The sequence below is a fragment of the Actinia tenebrosa genome, unplaced genomic scaffold (genome assembly GCF_029948245.1).
Source record: "Actinia tenebrosa isolate PJP-AT-01 unplaced genomic scaffold, QUT_ActTen_1.0 PGA_scaffold12__29_contigs__length_12842862, whole genome shotgun sequence".
In the NCBI taxonomy this organism is placed as follows: Eukaryota; Metazoa; Cnidaria; class Anthozoa; order Actiniaria; family Actiniidae; genus Actinia; species Actinia tenebrosa.
The window spans coordinates 1,025,351-1,048,180 of record NW_028292572.1 but is presented as its reverse complement, the minus strand read 5'-3'; the positions used below and the strand labels follow the sequence as shown (position 1 = coordinate 1,048,180).

At 35.3% G+C, this 22,830-nt stretch overlaps 1 protein-coding gene across 1 annotated transcript; it reads right to left on the bottom strand.

The window, feature by feature from the left end:
* Positions 1-1,463: 1,463 nt before the first annotated feature.
* LOC116300330 (endothelin-converting enzyme 1) lies at positions 1,464-20,527 on the bottom strand. Its single transcript, XM_089027895.1, has 17 exons — positions 19,751-20,527; positions 19,574-19,630; positions 17,454-17,570; positions 17,266-17,346; positions 14,440-14,567; positions 13,809-14,037; positions 12,629-12,727; positions 12,008-12,094; positions 11,831-11,934; positions 10,527-10,585; positions 9,848-9,902; positions 9,565-9,632; positions 8,128-8,255; positions 7,956-8,021; positions 7,313-7,411; positions 2,098-2,174; positions 1,464-2,000 (listed from the first exon to the last, which is right to left on the bottom strand). Exons 1-17 carry the CDS (start codon positions 20,453-20,455, stop codon positions 1,880-1,882), a joined length of 2,280 nt encoding a protein of 759 aa, XP_088884021.1. The 5' UTR covers positions 20,456-20,527; the 3' UTR covers positions 1,464-1,879.
* Between the last annotated feature and the right edge of the window lie 2,303 nt (positions 20,528-22,830).

Below are 22,830 nucleotides of genomic sequence, written 5' to 3'. Positions count from 1 at the left end.
GAACGCTCCACAACCTGCTCAAGAGGTGAACGATAGTAATCTTATTCCTCTTGTGACCAAGTTCTGGTCTAGTTAGATTCTTGTTGAAAGGCCATCTTGTTATTTCATTCTTCGGAGTTCAGAAGTTTCAGAACTTGGTGTTTTTCCTATAGTTTAGTTTTATTAATTTGCACTGTTAAAGTTCTGGGGTTCGTTGAGTGCTCAAATGATTGGTTTTCATCTCTGTCGTCTTCTGAAGCGTTTAAATGAAGCGTTTTCAAGCTCTGCGGATTGTTGAGCGTTTTAATGAAGTGTATTCAAGCCCCGTGGTTTGTTGAGCGTTTAAATAAAGTGTTTTCAAGCCCCATGGTTTGTTGAGCGCTTAAATGAAGTGTTTTCAAGCCCCGTGGTTTGTTGAGCGCTTAAATGAAGTGTTTTCAAAGTTCCGTGGTTTGTCGAGCGTTTCAATGATTGAAGTGTTTTCAAGCTGTGGATTGTTTAGCGTTTCAAGGAAGTGGAAAGTGTATTAGAGCTCTGTGGTTTGTTTAGCGTTTCAATGAAGTGTAAAATATATAAGAGCTCTGTGGTTTGTTGAGCGTTTCAAGGAAACGTATTAAAGTTCTGTCGTTTGTTGAGCGTTTAATGAAATGCATTAAATAATCGGCGTGGTAAAACTGACCGGTAGAGGGGCATTACAAGTGTCATTGTCCTGTAGCCAGACGGAATGCACGAGCCGAGAATGGCAACGACTAGCTAAGAAAGGAAGGAAGGTTTCATCTAACTCTTCTATTTGAAAGATGTGGATTCAATGCCATGCAATTGCTTATTCAGTTGATCTAGTTTTAATTTTGTATGTGATTAATGTAGTGATAAATGATTTTGTTTGATCGTGGGTATCGTCTTTCTTATTAGCATTAATATCTCTTTTAGGGTAAGTAGATTCCTTTTGGCTACCCTATTTTCTGGGGTGCCTTCGGACGACCTGTTTCCACGCGTATGAGGTCTGCTTCCTCCTGATTGGGAACCCCATCCAAATCGTAGTTAGGTAATTTATGTTTCCCCCTCTCTTTCTTTAGAAAAGACGTTAAGAAGGGGAACAATCATTAAGTTTGGATAATAAGATAGACTTTGATTCGCAAGTGTTTGCTATTCAAATTAGGAAAAAGTGTTTGTGGATTATTGTGGATGGGGTTTCCGTCCAGGGGGAGTAGTTTCAAATGTTTCGAATATCTCGCACACAAAAAAATGTTACCAAAATTTCTTCAGATAAAAATCGACGTTTTGGAATTCCTTTTCTCTCGCTTTTCTTTCAAAAAAAAAAAAAAAAAAAAAAAAAAAAAAAAAAAAAAAAAAAAAGAAAGGAGAAAAAAAGAAAAACCCTTATCGTTAGAAATTAAAACACATCAAATCTTATTACTTCTCCTAAGATGATGAAGGGATAAAACTCACTAAAAAAATATAAAGTAAATGACTTACAATAACGGTAAAGATGATATTTTTGTTTTACTTGTTACTTTACTACTCGGCGAAAAATCAATTACATTTTTGTAAACCTCACTTCCTTATAACGACTGGAAAGATTATAAATACATCACCATTTTACTTTTCAAGTAGGTAGTATTATTCGTTTTACTCACTACAACTATCAGAATAACATTGAAAGGGCAAATTAAAGCCTAAAGCGTGGTAAACATGTTGGTTACAGACTTGTTTATACGAGGTTTGTCAAATACTTGAAATGATGATCTTATACTAGGATTTGACAAGAGTCTTGTCGTTGACAGGTCCTTTTAACATGCAGGTACTGACTGAAATGGCAAATTACAATGTAACCTTAACACAGTTAGCACGTTGGTTGTTATAGCAGTTAGCACTTGTTATTTTTAACATGACCATGCTCTTAGTCCAATGGTCCTTCTTTACTCCACAGATAGCATTTGTTGATTGGATTCATTGGGCTGTTGATTCTGCACTTGAATGCATTGGCGAACTCGCAGGAATTTGCCAACGAACCAGTGACCCTGTTAGAATGAGGAAATGGTCATTATAATATGTCGGTTGATACCTATTGTCAAAAGTGTATTCTCAACAATATTGCTAGCTAGCCAAAGAACTAACCTGAATTTGGCATCTGCATAAAGTGAGCTAACAGTTTCATCATATCGGTGTTCATCGGTAGCGGAAAAACAAAATTTCTGTGTATAGCAATAAAAAGTTAGCAAATCATTGAGTATCCTTTCAGGAATAATGACAACCGGTAGTATAGTGGAAGTGAAGTAAAGATTTTATTTCAAATAAAAAGATTAAATGGTTTGCGCCTCGAAGAGAGAGAGAGAGAGAGAGAGAGAGAGAGAGAGAGAGAGAGAGAGAGAGAGAGAGAGAGAGAGAGAGAGAGAGAGAGAGAGAGAGAATGAATGAATGAATGAATGAATGCACCTTTATTTGAGGACGATAGTTTCATAAGTGTCATACACTTCTTTACATGAAAGTCGTACTTCATAAGAAAGAGATTTACATATAATATGTGATATATTTAAAAATGAATTAAATAATATGAACTATATATATAGCTATTAAAATGCGTATAAATGATAAATATAAAGTGACTAGGTACTATCCGACTGCGAATTAGACAAATTCTTATTAAAAACTAACCTAGAGGATGAAGTTCGGATATGTGAAGGAATAGAATTCCATAATTTAGCTCCTCTGTAAGAGAAACTTTTTTTAAGGAATTCAGTCCTTGGAATGGTTTGAATTTCTAATTTATCTTCGATATTTCTCAATTTAGATTTATAAGCATTTGAATCCTTACTTTTTGAGAAAAGATCCTGTAAATAAGATGGAGTATTTTCATGCAAAATATCATACATCATGAGAGAAAGGCGCTTTTCGCGTCTTATAGCCAAGCGGTCCCAATTCAATTGTTGCAAGATGTCTGCTGACCTTATGTCATAGCCCTAAAAGGTTATGATTCGGGCAGCTCTGTTCTGCAACTTTTGAAGTCGGTCTGCTTGGCCTTTGTTTAAATTACTCCAAACAAGATCACAGTAATCAAATAACGGTTGAATAAGAGCCTTATACATAAGTATTAAGGTATCAAGAGGGACAAAATCTCTGGCTTGTTTTAAACCATTAATGGAAGAGCCAGTTTTCTTACATAAGTTTTCAATATGAACATCCCAAGTTAGGTTTTGATCTAAATACACACCAAGGTGTTTTGAAGAGGTTACCCTCTTTACCTTGATATGCGAAGAAATTCCCAAATTTGAAAGCTGAAAATTTGATCCAATTAACATATATTCAGATTTTACTACATTCAAACTCAGCTTATTAGCCAATAGCCAGTCACTGACACACAGTAAATCTAAATTCACTTTATCATAGAGTTCAGTAGTTGACTTTGATGCGTAACTAATTAGGGTGTCATCAGCATAAAGACGAGGCTGACTAATTTCGAGACAATGAGGCAAGTCATTAATATAAATTATAAACAGTAACGGACCTAAAATCGAGCCCTGTGGAACACCGCTCGTTACAGTTACTGGATTTGAGGTATAGGTTTCAATGGTACAGCATTGACTTCTATCAGTTAAGTAAGAACGAAAGAAATCTAATGCTACTCCACCAACTCCATAGTGCTTAAGTTTAGAAATTAGGATGTCATGTGAAACAGTATCAAAGGCTTTCGCTAAATCTAAGGAAACTACAAGGTTAGTTAAGCCACTATCCATGTTAGTATACCAATCATTTGTAGCCTCTAATAAAGCAGTAACAGTAGAATGTAAGGGTCGAAAGCCAGATTGATACTTAGTTAAGAGATTGAATTTATTAAAATAGGCATATAATTGGTCATAAGCTGCCCTCTCACAAATTTTTGATAAAATAGGGAGAATAGATATTGGCCTATAATTATTTGGATCATTACGATCCTTGGCCTTATGTAGAGGGATCACTTTAGCTCTTTTCCAAAGTGAAGGGAAAATTCCCTTAGCAAATGACGTATTTATGATATTAGCTATGATAGGAGCAATTATGGGAGCAGCTTCTTTTAAAAGCCGACAAGATATGTTGTCCAGTCCTGTGGCTTTATCTGTTGGCATATTGCTTAAAAACTTCAGAACTAAGTCACTAGAGATCTCCACAAAATTGAAATTAAATTCAACTGGTCTGAGGAAATCATGGAAATCAATGATACCTCTCTCCATCTCTGCGACCAGTGTATTGCCAATTCTGGAAAAATGATTATTCATTAAGTCGGCAATTTCTGCTGGGTCATTAAAAGTGCAATTGTTAATTTTTAATTCAGTGATGGAATTACTTGTAGAATTGCTTCTACCAGTAAGGTTATTTATTGTTTTCCACAGTGCTTTAGGATTTCCATAATTGTCTTTAATTCTAGAGTGATAGTAAGAAACTTTAGATTTCTTAATTTCGTTAGTAACCATGTTTCTAAAGCTCTTATACTCACTCCAGGATTGTTGATCACCAGATCTAATTGCTTGTCTCTTTAAATAATTTCTATGAATAATTAGCTGTCTGATATCTCCAATGAGCCAAGGAGAGTGGTTATTTCTAACCCTACGTGTTCTCAAGGGAGCATGAGCATTAGCAACTCGAAGAAAAACCTCTTCCCATTGCTCTACCATTTCACTAGGATCAGACAAATTGTCAATAAGAGACCAATCTATGGAACTCATCTGAGTCCTAAACTTATTCGAATCAAAATTCTTAAAGCATCTATATGTAATATACTTATGACACTTAATATTTGAGGGAACCGCAAATTTCCTTATAGCATATATCAGGCTATGATCGCTCATGCCTAAGTGGCAAACACCAGATGCTACCATGCGGTCAGGCATATTTGTAAATATTACGTCAATTAAAGTACTGGAAGTTCGCGTTACCCTGGTGGGCTCTTTTATAATTTGAAAAAAGTGATAAACATCACAGATAAATTTGACGATTGATAAATTAGGATCAGATTTACACAAATAATTGCAATTTAAGTCACCAATCAGCATTAATTCCTTAGTTTCCTGGTCATAAGTTTGGATTATACATTCAAACGACTCGAAAAAATTTCTGTTACAATTTGGTGGTCTATAAAAAGCACATATGCCAAAAGGTTTACTATTTGGTTTTAAAATTTCAATGTTAATAATTTCATGCTGCTCATCACAATTAACTATATCATGCCTGATCCTGAATTTATTTCTAGAATGAATATACAAACCGACACCTCCACCAGATCTATTTCTGTCTTTTCTAACAAAGGTATAATTATCAATAGACAAGAAATGATCAGAAATAGAGTTGTCGAGTCTAGTTTCATTCAAGGCAAGTACATCCAGCACTTGATCTTCAAGAAGTAATTTAATTTCATCTAAATGCAGTGGCAAGCTGACAATATTCAAACTTGCAACCTTAAAACCCCTCACTTTGGGTATTAGATTATGATCAAGATTGCTGGAGGTACTATTATGTAAAATTTAATCGGAATAAAGATAATTCATAATGTTCTTAGCTAAAGCTGCATTGCCTTTTTCATTAAGATGAAGGCCGCTTTTGTTGAGTAAAGAGTTATTGATCTTACCATTATCTATAAAGCTCCAGCTGCGGTTACCTGTAAAGGCTTTAAGGATCTTGTTGGCCTCAGTTACTTTGCTTTTTAGACATTCATCGTCCGATCGTGTAACAATCCCAGATATGGTCACTCTTGCTTTAGAATTCTGGGATATATTTTCTGTTAGGTTGACAATACTTTCGGCAACTTGCCTTGGCGAGTGATTTCTCAGGTCGTTAGTGCCAATGTGTACAATTATCTCATCGGGATTTTTGTGAGCAGTTGGAATGACGTAGGACTCCATGTCCTCTACAGTTGCTACCGGGAAGCATTTCATATGTACCTTCGTATTGCCACGAGACATCTTCCACCACTTGAGCCCCTTTAGAATAGAATCACCAACTATATACACAGACTTAGAGTTCTCTTTTGTCAAGTCCACGGTATCAGGCTGGGAATTAGCAGACTCCTTGGGGACTGTAACATTAACGTTATTAGTCATATTAGTGCTGTTCTGCTTTGGCTTTTGATTCTTTTCTTTTTCTTCTTTTTCTTTTTGTTTACATTTTTGGATTGGTGATCCAGTTCGGACATAGTCGTTGTTGCTTCCTCATGCTGTATGAAATTATTTTCTTCTGTTGCTGCGACAATATTCGAGTCACGAAATTGATTAAACGGCATGGGACCAGGACCAAAACCTGTGGGACCAAAACCTTGTGCCGGAAAAGGAAAACATTGAGGAAAAGGTTCAGGACGTTGTAAAATCCTTAACGCTGTGACTAAACTTGATTTTTCACACTCGAGTTCCTGCACTGTTCTCCTTAAGCCAGTTATGCTTTCTCTTAATTGACCCACTTCTTCAGTAAGGCGAGAATTTTCTTCTTGTAATTTGCAATTCAAATCATGAACCTCGTTGTTGTTGTTGTCATCTTCTTTATCTTTCCCGCCATTTTTTGAAAGTAAACGAATATCATCTTTAATCTTGTTTATGTCCTGTACGATTGACTCTAGGTCAGTTTTGAATTGTAAGCACTCACAGGGATTAGCAGACGAATCTATAGAAACATCTATGTTGCCATTTAATGTGTCATACGAAGAATTATCTTCGACATCTTTGGAAGCTTCTCTTTCCGCTTGACCGCCATCATTAGAAGTCGAGTCAGATTCAACTTTATCTTCTGCTTTAAGATAGTCAGAAAAAACCCTGTTGAGTCCTTGACTGCCGGATCCTTGAAGAAGGATTTTTCTTGTAGTCTGATATAGCTTTACAGTACAATCTGCTGCCTTAAAAGACTGCATTTTATGGTGTTTGTCCTCGTTGACTTCGGCTGCCAAAATCGATTCATCATCCAAAAGATCAAAAACTAATTTCTTCAAGGAATTAACATCTTTGGACCACAAAAAGTAGCTAGAATCACTATCGTAGGTTAAATACTTCTTAAAATTCGAATTATCCATAATTTGGAGCGTTATACTAACAGAAACTAGCAAATTTGCAAGAGCTTCGTGTTTTAGATGTGCACTCGTTGGAGAGTGAGACAGAGAGAGAGAGAGAGAGAGAGAGTTACCATGGTTGCCAGGACAGGACACAGCAAAGAAACACTCAAGCAAGGAGCCATTGACGACTCCTAGGGTATTCTTCTACCCATATCAAACGCCTATGATTCTTAGTGAAAAAAGCAGAAGCATGCGTACAAAAACAGGAGGGGGTGGGGGGGGGGGGGGGGGGGGGGGGTAGGACAAAGGGTAACAAATAATACTAACCTGAGCAAATCCAATGTAGAACAACTGTTCATTAGTGTGATTTAGGCCTTGTAGCCGCCATGTTTCACTGGGATTTCGCTCTACCCAGTTGTAATACGCCTGAAATAATTTATCTACTGATTACGAACGTGCACGAACAAAACTCTGGAAAAAAAAAATCAATTTAGGGGGTAAAAGTGTTCTTCAACTTTTTCCTACAATTGCATTTTGGAATAAATTTGAAAATGAGTTTTTGAGTTCGAAATTACACGAGTCGTAGGCGGGTGCAATTTGAGCTCCTAGAAAACCCACAAAAAAATTGCATTAAAATTTTCACTGTGCATGTATTTTCTTTTTTCTGCTCTGAATTTCCTTTTTTCTGCACCGTGTTGCTTTGAAACAGCACTGCTCTTAGCCAATCAGCATCGATAATTTTGTTCATGTATATATTTTTTTGGCTAAAAATGTAGTTTTTCAGCTGTAGATGTTACGGTCTGCAATATTTTACAGGCGGGTTTTGGATTGTTGGTGAAAAAAAAATGTGGATGGAGGAAAGTACGTATTTATTCGCCTTCAATGGTCCCCAAACCCCATCAACGAACGCGTGTCCTATTACGTCACCTTATCTCGTTTTTTTAAAAATAAACAAACGCATTTATAGTACCTTGAGTGCTATTTTTAAACCACCGCTGTCTGCAACATTCTCTTCAGCTGTATTCTTTCCGTTGATCTGGATATCATAAGATGTAATCTTTAGTTCCAACATAGATATCAAAACACATATTTGTTTAAAGATTAGGCAAAGCTCGTTTGTATTCTCTTGAATTAATTCTTACAGGCCATTTTCCTTTTATCTTGTACTCGGAGTATTGCTTTTCGTAGCATTTTGATCGTTTACTGAATTCTTGTAGTGAATTATTTGTCCACCAGTTTCTTTTTTGTCCATCCTTGTCATAGAATCGACCTGCATGCCAAACAAACATGTGAAAACATCATTCACTATCTATATTTTTCGAATCATTAGTACAATGATATACACTTTGTTAATTACATTATTTGTTAAAAGTTCATCTAATTGGGACACGGCCTGTTGTAAATTTTCAATCTCCTGACCAGTCTCCATACTACTTCTTCTTCCTTTACTACTTCTTCTCCATTTCTCGTTCTCGTTCTCGTTCTCGTTCTCGTTCTCGTTCTCGTTCTCGTTCTCGTTCTCGTTCTCGTTCTCGTTCTCGTTCTCGTTCTCGTTCTCGTTCTCGTTCTCGTTCTCGTTCTTCTTGTTCTGTCCTCTTTTTCCTTTTCTTCTCATCCTTTTTATCTCTCCCTCAGTCACTCTCTCTCGAGCGCGTGGGAAAAATTGAGAGCATATTCGTCTCTAACTATATTCTGTCCTAGATTTAGCTGAAAAGCCCCAAGGAAGAATTTTATAAGGCATTATGGCAAATAGACAGAAAAATTCAAGAAAGTAATCATTTGCTCTAAATCACAAGTTTATTTGGCATTCAAATTGATCTTCAGATTTTGGATCCAAGTTGAAGTTATCCAAGATCATTAGGTCCAAACACGGGCTGACACCTCAACCAATCACTGGACAATAAGCACAAGAGCAGTCTTGTAAGAGTGCATCATGAACAGTGCCACCAGAACTTCATAACTTGCATTACAAGTTTAAAGTTATTTTAAAGCGTGTCTAATTAGAATGTCTCATATATGAATTTTTGTATATATATAAGAATTGAAGCCATCGCAAAATTGACAAGCCAATTTCATCAAAGCCAAAGTATGACTGCAATGAGACATTCATCTCTTTGTAACTTATCTGCTATTACATAAAAAGAGGAAATTACAAGGTGGCGTGAAGATATGAAGGTTTATCTTCGAGTGGTGAAAATATATCTTAACACGAGAAGATAAACTTCATATCTTCAAGCCAACGTGTAATTTTCTTTTTATTATATAGACATATCCACAAAGAAGAACTATGCAAGTTAATCAAAACAGGTCCCGGGAAACATCGCAAGTGACGTCATAGACATCCTCAGTGAAGATATGGAAAATATGTTACTCAGGTCCCGGATGCAGTTTGTACGAAAAATACGAGTGGCGTATTTCCCAGTAAAAAACTTATGTCTATCTATTAATGAATATAACCATGAGAGACGATGAGTTGAAAAAATGTCTTTCCATGTCTTTACCATTTCAAATAAAACCTCCCTCGGCTTTCGGGGACATTTATTCACTAATCGCCTCTTTACATATTATGAAATACTAACCGCTAGAGCCAAAACCATGCATCACTTCGTGACCCGCAATTAGACCAAATTTGCCCAAGTTATACGATCTGTGATTAAAAGTAATTAACATAAACAGCTGGGCAAAATCAAAGTAAAGATCGCAGGGGTCGACTGTACAGTAGTATTTAATAAGACCACTTTTTTCAAATTTATGAAACGTAGCAATAAAGCAGTGTTTACCATGATAAAAATACCGTGTTCAGGAACGCTACTATAAACTATACAAACAACCTTTACGAATACACTAGTTTTTTTAACTTACCTTAAGAATTTGTTAGGATATAAGAATGGTGGCTGTAGGATGACTGCTGTAAAAGCTTTCATCGACAAAAAAACAAGACTGGAATCATTGGATATTCCAATGCTCATTATCAATAGCGTCTGGACGGGGGTTCAAAATGTCAGTTGCCAGTTTTACACCTTCTGTCACAGTAAAATCTGGGTTATGACGCGGTCAATAGATTAGCACGATTTTTAAAAATATAGTTCATTTGCAATTCTTTAAAACCTCTATAACATTAATTTATGGAAAGTTACAAAATACTTTCAAATATATTAAAAAATATATTTAAAAGTATTTTGTAACATTCCCTAAATTAAAATTATGGAGTCTTTACACCATCACGTGATTGCAGCCATGACAGGAAGCACACTAATAGAGTATTTTCCACCCTGTCATGGCTGCCATCACGTGATGGTGCAAAGCCTCTATAAAAAATTTGCGCATCAGTTAAAACTTATTTCACCGAGTTCTAAAGTATTTACATTTATTGCGTTTTTGTTTACGATAACACAAATAGGATTGTCAGTTAATTTTGTTGTTGTTTTTGTCAGTTGCCGAAAAAAGTATCCTTGTTTTACAGTTGTGCTTTTGGCCATATCTGTAGATGGTTAACTCCATTATTGGATGGAAACGATCAAACAACTGTGATATTACTTACTTATACTATGCTTTAAAATATGGTAAGCGGCATTTGCTTTCAAAGGAGAAATAAACCATCTGAAAACAAAAGCAAAAAATGTGCAAAAATATTATCCAAAGTAATTGTTGATATTGATAAGGCAGCACAAATACCACTAGCGCCCCGTCCACACGTATCCGGAAACTTTTGTATCCGCAAAAAATTATTCTTTGTGGATACGAAAATGTTTGCGTCCACACGCAGCGTATTCAAATCGTTTTCACCGTCCACACGTATCCGTTTTCGTAAAATTTGAGGATACGGACACAAAAATTTGCGGACACGTGCGGACGCAACCCGTATCCGTAAAAAATAATTTGCGGATACAAAAATTTGCGGATACGTGTGGATGGGGCCTAAAACGAAAATTCGATAATCGTTTTCAAATGCCAGAATAGACCCTTTTCGAGTTCCAAATTACCACTGTGTTTCTTGATTACAGACTCATTTACTCAGGCTTAGCCTCGTATAAGTGTCTAAATATTCAGAAATACCAACGGTAAAGTAAAGAATGCACAACTTCAACAATACAAACACTTTGAAACTTGACGGACCTTGACTGGAACACGTGAATATTCTGCACAAAATCGAGGCTAAGCCTGAGTAAATGAGTCTGTAATCAAGAAACGCAGCGGTAATTTGGAACTCGAGAAGGGTCTATTATAATTCATATCGAATATTTTCACAGCGCTATTAAGTTACCCCACGCATGTGCGATAAATATAACGCCCTGCATCGTTAATTACCTCCTCTCCTCAATGAGCACGAAAGAAAAAAATATATAGACGTTTTTTGACCTCTTATTTATTTTGGTCTGTTATAATAATAATAATAATAATAATAATAATAATAATAATAATAATAATAATAATAATGATAATAATAATAATAATAAAAATAATAATAATAATAACAATAATAATAATGATAATGATGATGATGATGATGATGATGATAACAATAATGATAATAATAATGATAATAATAATAATAATAATTTATTTATTTATCCACAAAACGCCTAGGAGCATTTAACATACTCGTTTATAATTTGCACGTGCGAAAAAAAAAAAAAAATCATAAATAATCATAATCATAATAAATCCTAATAATTCTATAATAATAAATTAAATTAAAAAAAAAAAAAAAAAAAAAAAAAAGATACGATATTATAATAAAAATTATGAACGAAATATAATATACATAACACGAAAATCTAACGATATAAAAATAGTACGAAATGTAATTTACTTATAATACTTTTAAACTCTCAGTGTACTTACAATGCATCGTCTATTGGCTTTCTGAAGTTTCGTAGTATATGCTGCTGTTTCTTATTCAAGATAGACGCTTTGTTTTTAAAATATGTTGTAGGTTGAAGGTTTAGCTACGAATAGGAGATAACGTCTCTACTTAGGCATTGATCGATGACAAATTATAAGAACAAAATTGGTACTTACGCCTTTATACTGTTCGAATATCTCAGCCATTTTGGAGCTGTCCAACATGTAATCGGGATAGCCGACATTTTTATTGATGCCGTCAACCTGTAAAGCAGCAAAAAATAATAAGAAAAAGGAGAGGAAGAAGAAGAACGCAACGCAACGCAACGCAACGCAACGCAACGCAACGCAACGCAACGCAACGCAACGCAACGCAACGCAACGCAACGCAACGCAACGCAACGCAACGCAACGCAACGCAACGCAACGCAACGCAACGCAACGCAACGCAACGCAACGCAACGCAACGCAACGCAACGCAACGTAACGTAACGCACGCAACGCAACGCAACGCAAAACAAAACAAAACAAAACAAAACAAAACAAAACAAAACAAAACAAAACAAAACAAAAAGGGGCGGATCCGGGGGAGAGGTGCTGGGGAAGGGTGCAGGGGGCGTGCACCCCTCCTTGGTTCAATTTTGTGCCCCTATTTCAAAGATAACAAATTAAACATAATGGTTTTCCCCCTTGATTCTAAGAGGTGCACCCCTTCTTTGATTAACTTTGTGCGCAGCACCCCTCCCTGAACAAAATTCTGGATCCGCCCATGGTGCACGTGGTTTTTTGATAACCTACCTTTTGAAATAATTCAGTTTTAGTAGCGCCATCTAACCAGGTCAGTGAATTGACGTTTTGTTTAAAAGCTTGAATCGCTTCACTCAATATTTCGTTAGCCTTTAAACATAGAATATGATAATTATAGGGTCAAAATCAAGTCAGCGAATGTGGGTACGAACTAAAATAGTACAAAAAGTAATATCTTAGTTTTGTTTCAAAACCAATCCCAAAATCAGCTACAATAGTGCACATGATAAGATCATTTCTTCAATAATAATAATTATAATAATAATGATAATAATAATAATAATAATAATAATAATAATAATAATGATAATAATAATAATAATAATAATAATAATGATAATAATAATAATAATAATTATAATAATAATAATGTTGAGCTAGTAAGATGTTGACGTCATATTCTCATCTCAGTTTGCTTCCACCTTGATTCCAGTGTGTTTCCAAGAGTATGCGGTGAAATTCCTTTAAACTAGCATTCAAACATGAATACACTGGTTGCTCTAGCAACGCACTGATGCCCAAGCTCGCACAGGCATCAGTAGCCGTTAACCCACGGCCTGATTTCCAATTCTCTACTTTCACATCCCCATAATACTTTGCTTCTTTGGGGGGTAACCAGAGGGTAAAAAACCCCTTATTTTGCTGAAGGCTGATCAGACAATGTTGACAATACCTTGTTTGGTAACCAAAAATAAAATGAAGAAGTACAAAACAGAAAAAGATAGAAGCTTGAAGACGTTTAAGGTAAATTTAAACATTTTTTTCGTAAGTCAATACATTTTCTGTAAGACCAAAACTCTCGATGATCTGTACACGCAAAAATAATTTGGAATAAATCAGTATTGTACAGATAAAAGCAGGTATAGTATAAATTCAATTAAGAAACCTTTTCAATTTGGGACAGTTTTTTGATTGGTTACCACCCAAAGACCGAAGGCATTATGGAAATGTGAAAGTAGAAAAAAAAAAAAAAAAAAAAAAAAAAAAAAGACTATTTGAAAAAATAGATGTAAAAATGATAATGTTCTAGATCAAACTATATTATTTTCCACTTCAGTGGGTTGCTGAGGCCATTGACCCGTAGGGGTGAGGTCTGGGAGCCCACTAGTCACTACCACATACCTTAGATCTTGTACTCTATGTAATATATAATAACAGTCCAATAACTTACCATGGTTCTTTGGCTTTTAAGTCTATCATGGTATTCTTGGATGTATGCAGCTGATATTACATCATTGAAAGAGTTAAAAGTTGAGTCAATACACTTTCTAAATCGGTCTTGCTCAGATTTAGTACCCTTTGTTTCTTTCTCGTACTTTACCCACAAGTCCTTGAAACGCTTCGAAAGCCCCGAAATCTCTTTCCGTATTACGTACCATACCATATAATTGGCCAGGACGCTGAAAACAATATAAAAACAAGATAATTAAATTACTAATTATACAGCTTCTCATTAATCCCATATAGGTAACTGTCCAATTATTTTCTTAATTGGACAGGTCTTGTTGATATGGGATTAATTAGGCAGCTATATAATTAATAGGTAATGGGATTTCGTGCTCCCCAATCAAGAAATAATTAGACTCGAAAAATTCCTCTGACTGCCAAATTGTTTAAAAGAATCGAGATCTATAAATTCGGAGCGAAATTGACAGAATTTAATAATGGTGCATGGTCATTAATCTAGAAGTCAGTCAGCAAGTCTTCAAATCTGCATTTTATGTTATGTTTAAATTTGATTTTTTATTAGGGGGCTGGGGTTACTGATTTTATTATCAAAATATAAATGTTTTATACCCAACCTCTTTGGTGTCTCCTGTATTATTTTCATTGCCTTCTTTAGGTACGACGGCGTAGGCAAGCCAATAACTTCGCTATTCGGAATCGTAATTGGAGCAAACATATTGTTCATGTAGTCAGTCCAGTTGAACTATACAAAGTACAAAACGATAAAATAATGAAAGGATGAGATGCATTCAAATCGGCAGTAGGGAAATTTTTCAGTGCTGAAATAAAATTTGAATTTAAAATAAAAAAAGACAGTATAACGGTATAACGTATAAAACGGCACGTTGACTATTTTAGCACATTTTTTGAGCAAAGTTTTTTTATTTCGTTATGATTTGCTTTCTTGCGACGTTTACTTGTATTTTTATTACTGATTATTTGGTTATCGTGTTCTTTAGGAGAGTTAAAATAATTGTGACATAAAAATACCTTTAACTATAAAACGTTGCGATGAAATACTACTATTTATCATAGTAAAACTGAACTAAAAAAACATAAAAGTTATGCGACGTTTTGACTTAACCTAAGTTATTATCAAGCGAAGAAAAGCATACTAGTAATATATAATATATATATTTAGGCACTGCCTAAAAGCGGAGCTCCCGATACGGAAGTCACAGGGAGAACAATTTGAATGAAACTGAAAGGTAAAATAAGATCGGGGAAAAAGTCTTCAATTATTTTTTATTCGAAATGATGATAATTTCTCCCATAATAAAAACAATGCAGTGAAATCGAATCGAAATGCACTACATTGTTTTTTGTTTTTGTTTTTTTGCGCGAGTATACTCTCCCAATTAGGAATTTTGTACACAACTCACCACTAGTTTTGTTCTTGGAAGATTCTTCGACAAAAAGTTTTCCAAGGCCGACAGTTTTAGGCTTTGAATCTCTTTTACTTAAAGAAAAACGAAAGCTAACTACAGATAATCCAATACAATATCAAGCTTAGTGAAATTACCTCGGATGTCTTTCATTGAAATTGAAAATCTGGAGATTTAGAACAAATTAAGACTAAAAAACAGACTCCAAAACTGGTTAAGGTGAGCAAAAAATGAGGTTTACTTAATAGGTCTTTTACAGTTTTGGCAAAAACAGAGCTTACATTCATTTAAACAGTTGACAAGAACAACTGAGACAAAATAAAAAATAATGCAAAAGGCAATGCAAAATACAAAATGACTCATTTCTTTGGCAGTAAATTGGCGTTTGTAAATGTTTTTGAATATTTTTTAGCTTTTTAGAGTGAAAGTCTAGTAGATCTTTATACAATAACATCTTTCAACAACACTAATTTAAACTCATTTTTATAATCATACTTGCTCGAACAGCTTAATAAACAGTTGAATATTTGGTAGAAATTTATATTTCATTTAATGATTAAATAAATTATCTGTAGAAAGATATAAAATTATTGAATGAAAGTCTTGTTTGTTTTGCCGATTGGACCCCGCGATATGAGGCGAACAAAGCTTTTTCTTGAACGAAAAACAACCGAATTGTTAAAGATTTAGAAAGCTAAATAAAGGACGAATATTTGTTGTAATATGCTCTTAATGTTATATTTCCTCCAGCATTAAAATAAATTAAGCTTATGGATAGAAATATAAAATGTTTTGGATTGAAAGTCTTTGATTTCTCGATTCCGTCGAGAAAAATGCTCGTCAAAAAAAAAAAAAACAAAAACAAAAAAAAACCAACAACAACAACAAAAAACAAAAAACAAAACAATAATATACGCTTGTTTGCTAAAAAACACACACCTGAATTCTTGAAGAACACTTCTTGATTCATCTTTGACTACATGAAAATGTTTTTTAATTGTTTTTGGTCTATAACTTGTCCAAGAGCGATTTTTTCTGTGCATTTGAGAGCCGCATTTGTGAGTAGTTTTGCTTTGATATCAAGCGGGTTTCCTGTGATGTGTACACGGACGGACGGACGTACGGACGGAAGAGACGTCAACCAAACCATGAAAAATCAACTCCATGGTTTACCATTTTTTCTTAAGTATGGTGCTCCAATCGCGCGGGCCGAAGGCCCGTGCTTGAGCTCCGCTATAAGAAGATGAATGCATAATGAAATGTTGCGAAACTAAAACCCTAGAGATGATGCAAACAAATTAAAAGTCATTCCTGGGATGGAGTTCTTTTGGGAAAAGACTAGTAAAACTAGAAGTACCAATGTAACCGTGCTTTCCAAGAGTTTGCCTATGACAGAATACCTATGCTCTTGAATGCGTTGATGCAAATGCCTTGTAGTATAACCTACATAATCAGCATCACACTGATCACATTTAAAATAATGAACAACGCATCGATTATCAACGATGGCAGGCTTCTTTTCTTTAGGCCGAAGAAATTGCTGAATGGACTCGGATTTACTACGAAAAACAGGTTGAATGTCAATAAAATGCCAAGGTTCAAATACAATGATCTCAATATTGTCTCCTGACCAGATTAGCCGAATCCTGATCCTTTAAGTGAGGGAAATGAGATCCTAACAGTCTGTTCATTGACACTGTCCTTCACAAAAACTTCTTTATTAATTTTATCGAAAAAACAAGTAAAGTGCCGAGCACTGTTCTCCTACAATAAATATACAGCCAGGATCTTGTTTACGTATAGCCTTCGGGTATTTGCGTTTTAGCTAGTTTATCACCACTCTGGTATATTTAATATATATAATATATATAGAGCCGAATAAACGACGCGGAAAAAACAGTCGACAAGAAAACCCTGGCCTTCCAGGGGTTGCAATCACGCTTTTTTTGGATTTAATATCAAGCAGATTCTAAGTGATTAAGAATGGACAACTCAGTGACAAATTATAAACATTACCTCATGAATTTCTACTTGAAGTTGTTCAAGAGTTCTGTTGTTTTTTAGTAATGGCGTGTACTCTGCATCAGTTAAAGACACCTAACAAAAAAAAGAAAAGTAAGTTCGTCTAGAAACAATAAGCTTTTTGTTTCTTTTTTATCATGAACATAAAGATAAGGAAAAAACATATCATATAAGACACTCACGTTTGCAAGTTGGGCTTCCAAACGAATGATCTCGTCTGCTTTCTTGGCAGTGGTGTTGACATTACCACCCAACAGAGTCACGACATCAATGATCAGCTCTCTGTGTGCTTTAATTTTCTAATAAAAATATTATTCTCTGTCTTTATTTTTAAGTCTAAAAAAAGTCTGCTATTTTACAATATAGGAGTAGAAATGCACACTGAATCTTAGCTTCCTCTGACGGGACCTCGATTAGCACAAAAAGGCAAAAGCAAAGGCAAGAGCGCGCTTGAAACCGTTTTTCTTTCTTATAATACACTCGACAAAATTATTCCATTCTGATTGGTCAAAAGGGAGTACCATTAAATCCCAAATTGTATTCTGTAGACATCGCCAACTATTCCGGCCATGCGCCGCTCGCCAAGTCAGCGGATATCATGTATAAAATAAAAACCACAGGAAGCCCAAGCTCTCTCAGGCCCGGACTTAGAGAAACAAAACCTGTTGCTACGGTATTCCTGTGCTTTAATAGGTATCCTATTACAAACGATAGCAAACGAGAGCTGAGGATTCAAGCTTTATTTTGGTACCAAACATGCCGTATTTTGCGAATAATTTTCAAGGTTTTTGCTTCACAAAGTGCCTATTCTTGAAGAAGGATCTCACAAATATTCGTCTCAAATCGGAGCTTTTTGAAAGTAAAAAACGAAAAGTATAAATTCGTTCAATCGACCACAAATTCGACATCAGTAATTTAGAATGTGTGTATTTTAAGGATCGACCCCGGCAAATGAGGTAACTAGCTCTTATTTTGAGAAATGTTGTTTATAATATTTGACCTTTTGTGTTTTTCTTGCAATTTAACAAAGCACATATGGCAAGAAGGCTGTTAAAATCTAACTATCGAGACGAAAAGGTTTTTACAAACAAATTAAAGTATGTTTGGTAAAAATTAAAAGCTTTAATGTTATATATTACTCTTCTACCCCGGCAAGTGGAAAACTGTTTACACAGAAATTTATAAATCGAAAACTATCTTGACTCTCTATACATTTCTTTGTAAAATCTGACTTAACTCGCCTAACACTTTCAAGCGACACCGCTGAATTTGTACGCGGGCGCATGACCGGAATAGTTGGCGATGGTCCCAATTAAGTTGCTCGATTTTGTAGAGTGTATTATAAACAAAACATCGCACAATCTTCTCGTACAATTCGGAATTTATAGATATTAAGAGTAATGTTTTGAAAGTTCTCAAATTGGACTCGCCAAATCATAACTCGTACTTATGAATTCTGAATTTTACGAGATTATGCGATTTCCTATACAAAAAAAAAAAAAAAACCAAAAAAAAAAAAAAAAAAAAAAAAAAAAAAAAAAAAAAAAAAAAAAAAAAAAAAAACCAAAAAAAAAACAAAAAAAAAACAAAAACAAAAAAACAAAAAAACAAAAAAACAACTACTACGACAATTTCCTCCGATTTTCCGTAGTATGTCCTCTTATTTACCACATTTTTGTCAAAATTTGTTGTGGAATCACGAGGCGCCGTTTTGACACGTAGATGACGAAAATCATGGTAAATAAGAGGACATACCACGGAAAACTGGAGGAAATAACATAACATAGGAAAAATATCCACCTGGATGATTATAATTGTTAATATGCTGTTATCCCATACCCTACTGTCAGACTTCACTTCGGCCGTGTAATAATGTGAACACTTACTGAATGGGACCGAGTGAAGTAGCGTGTTTTGTAGTCAAGAGACAGGGAGTCCTCATGCAGAAACGTCGTCATCAGCAGAACACAAAACAAAATGCTTTACCGAAGTTCCAGTCAATACGTGTTTTGTCTTATACCAAGTGTGAATTATTTGATTTTTGATTATTCGATTTTTTTAAGCTTTAAAAAATTACAATTCCACGGAACAATCAGTATTGTTATTCACGGGGAATATAAACGTGTTTTTGCCCACTCAAAACGGTTGCCACGACATCAGGAGTTATCTATCGGCTCCCTTTGGCTATAAAACCTGTTTTCTACCTGTCCCCTCGATAGCGTTAAATTCCACGAGATTTAGATTTTAGACAAAAAAGTATAGAAAAAAAAATGCCTTAAGTCTACTTAATGTGACTTTGTACCTTTGATGATAGATTGAGATATTGTTCTTTTTCTAGAGATGGCCCAGCTTGATATATCTACAGGATCAGAGTAATAAAGCATCAATCAATCATTAGGCTTGCTGTAGTTGCAGGAACATGGAATATAATGCAATTTATATATAGTTTGGCACGTTTCAGCATAGATAGCGTACTTACCCAGCTCGTTTTGTTGGTGCCAAACGATAAAACTCCTAATGAGAATACAGGGCCCGCTTCATTTTGCTTTTTGTGCATCAAAAGAATGGTCTCATAAAAATCCCACTTTGCCTCGTCCCAGTCTCCACTCATATCCCAACCTCCCAATTCTCTAATACGTTCTCTCAGAGGTTCGTCATCAAGATTTTCAATGGCCGTTAGGTTCATGCACGAGGCGTACAAAACAGATGGCATTTGCTGTACTTCATTGCTAGCTCCGTTTACTTGTATTTGTTTTCCTTCTAATTTATTTCTTTTATAATTCTCTGATTTCAATTCAGCTATGTCATATATAGAATAACGCGAGAAGCCGGGCGGCCGAATATTGTTTGTCGGCCATCTCCCACAAGCGTACTCATAAAAATCATCGCAAGGGTCCACGGCCAGGTTCATCGAGCTATTAATTTGGATGGCTGCCTCAATGCATTCTGTGGTGTTACAAACCCTGTTGGATTGAGTGTTGGTTTTACTTGTTGTCTTGGCATATCCTGGGGTTCGAATTTTGTTCAAACCTTGATCAAGATTACTCCTCATTTCGTCCTGAGTTGATGCTACGCGGATCATGGATATCACCAGTAGGACTGCCAAGAAACGAGGACCATGGATTAACGACCATCGCTTGTTTTCTTGTCTCACTCCGCTTCCAGCATTCATCATTCTTCCCATCACGACTACACTGATTCTTGATGCTTATCTGTTTTGATACTAGCCGAGTGTTATCACAACTGTAGGCTTTTCGAGTCAGTTATTGTTTAAATGAACTCTTATTAGTTACGTGTTTTAGAATATACCTGTAAATCAAACGTGTGTCCTACTTGAAAGTCAAAAATTGTTTGAAGTGCTTTTGATTTTTTTCGAATTGCATTCACTGCTTACATAGTTTTTTATTTTAATTTCCGTTGATAGGAATTACATGCTAATGCATTTCAATCTCTAAGAACTTCATTTGGGCTGCTTTTGCTTGACTAGAAATTTATTTTCTTTTGTGGCAAAGTTTCTTAGTATTATAGTTAACTGAAAATTTTAATTAATGTTTTTTGCTACAATCGTTACGATTCACTTTAAGAATCTTACGTAACTTTTTTTCTTGTCTTTATTTGTCTACAATGGTTTTTGTTTGGCCTTTCCTTCTAGACAGAAACTTATCAGATATAAATAAGACTTGCGTAGATATCTCGGTTTATTACTTCATAGCAAAATATGTTTAAAGTACATTTCATGAACTTTCATTTTCTTTCCTTTATAAGGTTTATAATACGTATAAATTGCTTCACTGGGGTATTTTGTAGTTGCGTGAGACTAGCTTAAGGATCGCATGGACTACCTGTTAAAAAACAGCGCCTCCAGTCAGTTACAAGATTTCTTTCAAGTTTAAGTGTCCAAATTCCATCTCATTAGATATTGTTATTTATTATATATATAACGAGAATTCCATAGCGTAAAGCCTATGAATATTCAAACAGAACTTTTTAAATCGTCGCGGTGACAATGTTCTGTTTGCTGGATCATTTTAGAATTTATACCAGTTGTTGCTCTTGATTTGAAGTTTGTATAATTTTATATGGTGCAATCCCATTAGTGATATATAAAATCAAGTTACTCTCATTTAAAAAAAAACAACAAACAAACAGGCAAGAATAGATAAAACAAGCAGACAGACAGACAAGAGAAAAAAGAGTAGCTTGATTTTTATAAGTAAATGGGTTTGCACCATATAAATTACAAAAGGCATCGAGCGAGAGCAATCACGAAGGAATGCACTGATAGTTGTGTCAGGAATATATTAGCATAAACTTATAAACCGCGAAAAGAGACTGTAGAGTTCTTGCCTTGTGACTTCCCAACTTCAAGGGCCATTTTAAAACTATTAGAATGAATCAACCGACATGAGCGTTTGCAGGTACAGATAATATATCCTTGAGAAGACGTAGCTAAATATAACAAGTTTTGACAAGGGAAAACGTGTCAAATGTGCTGGGCACATTGGGTACTTTGAATAGAGTAGAAGACTATTTGGGATTTAGTCATTGTAAGACAGAAGAAAGTCCGTGGATTCGGTTTGAATATTTTTTTACGGTCAAATTGAACCAGCATAAACGAGTCTTGGTCGCAAACCCCAAAGCAAGCCTCCGTCTCTCTGAGAACCAGTGTTATGGTGGCTCCATCGGCTCAAAAACACCACACAAAACATTATTGAACAGAAGATTTTCCATCTACAGAAAAAGTTTGGTCTCGAAAATTTACCTCAGAATACCCTGCGAGCAGAGTCTCCTTTACCTTCCCCCAAGTGAGAGAAAGGAAAGAACACTCTTTCCTTTCTCTCACTCGGGGGAAGGTAAAGGAGACTTTGCTCGCAGGGTAACCTCAGAATGGAAATATTACGAAAAACGTATCTCTTTTCCTACACTTCTAAGTAAATTTGCCCCCCAAACAATATGGCGTCGGAAACCGTGAAAGGAACTATAAATAAACTAATACAAAACTCGTGTGAGTACTCTTTTATGTAAATTATGACGCAGTAAATTCCTCGTCCACCCACTCGTTGAAGGTTTCAGCATGAAAATCCCTTTTTCATAAAAATATTCGACTAGAAATAGATACGTTTAGTTAACCAAAACAAAAATCATTACTTTAGTTAATACAATAACATATAAAACGGCCTGAAACCACCTGAAACCACCTAAAACGACCTGAAACGACCTGAAACGACCTGAAACGACCTGAAACGACCTGAAACCATCTTGAAACCACCTGAAACCAGCCAAAACATTGAATCTCCATCGAGTTTGTATTTTATTGACTTTTATCGATCGATCAAGTGTTTGTTTTCCTTGGAAGGGATGTATTTCATGGTAGAATGTCATATAGTCGCTACGTATACTCTCCCATAGAAGTATTCCACACTTATACCTCATCTCTCCCTCGCTACGATTACCTGTTCCTAGCTATGATCAACCGTCCTTACCTATGATCAACTGTTCCTAGCTATGATCAACTGTCACTAGCTATGATCAACTATCACTAGCTATTTTTTCTCAAAC

What these genes read in the sequence shown, in the direction of transcription:
- LOC116300330 (XM_089027895.1), bottom strand. Translation starts at nt 20,455, where the DNA reads ATGGGAAGAATGATGAATGCTGGAAGCGGAGTGAGACAAGAAAACAAG. An exon ending in GCACCAACAAAACGAGCTGG is followed by an intron (nt 19,631 to 19,750) that starts GTAAGTACGCTA and finishes CTGATCCTGTAG; the next exon opens with ATATATCAAGCTGGGCCATC. An exon ending in AGATAAAAGGAAAATGGCCT is followed by an intron (nt 8,022 to 8,127) that starts GTAAGAATTAAT and finishes TATGATATCCAG; the next exon opens with ATCAACGGAAAGAATACAGC.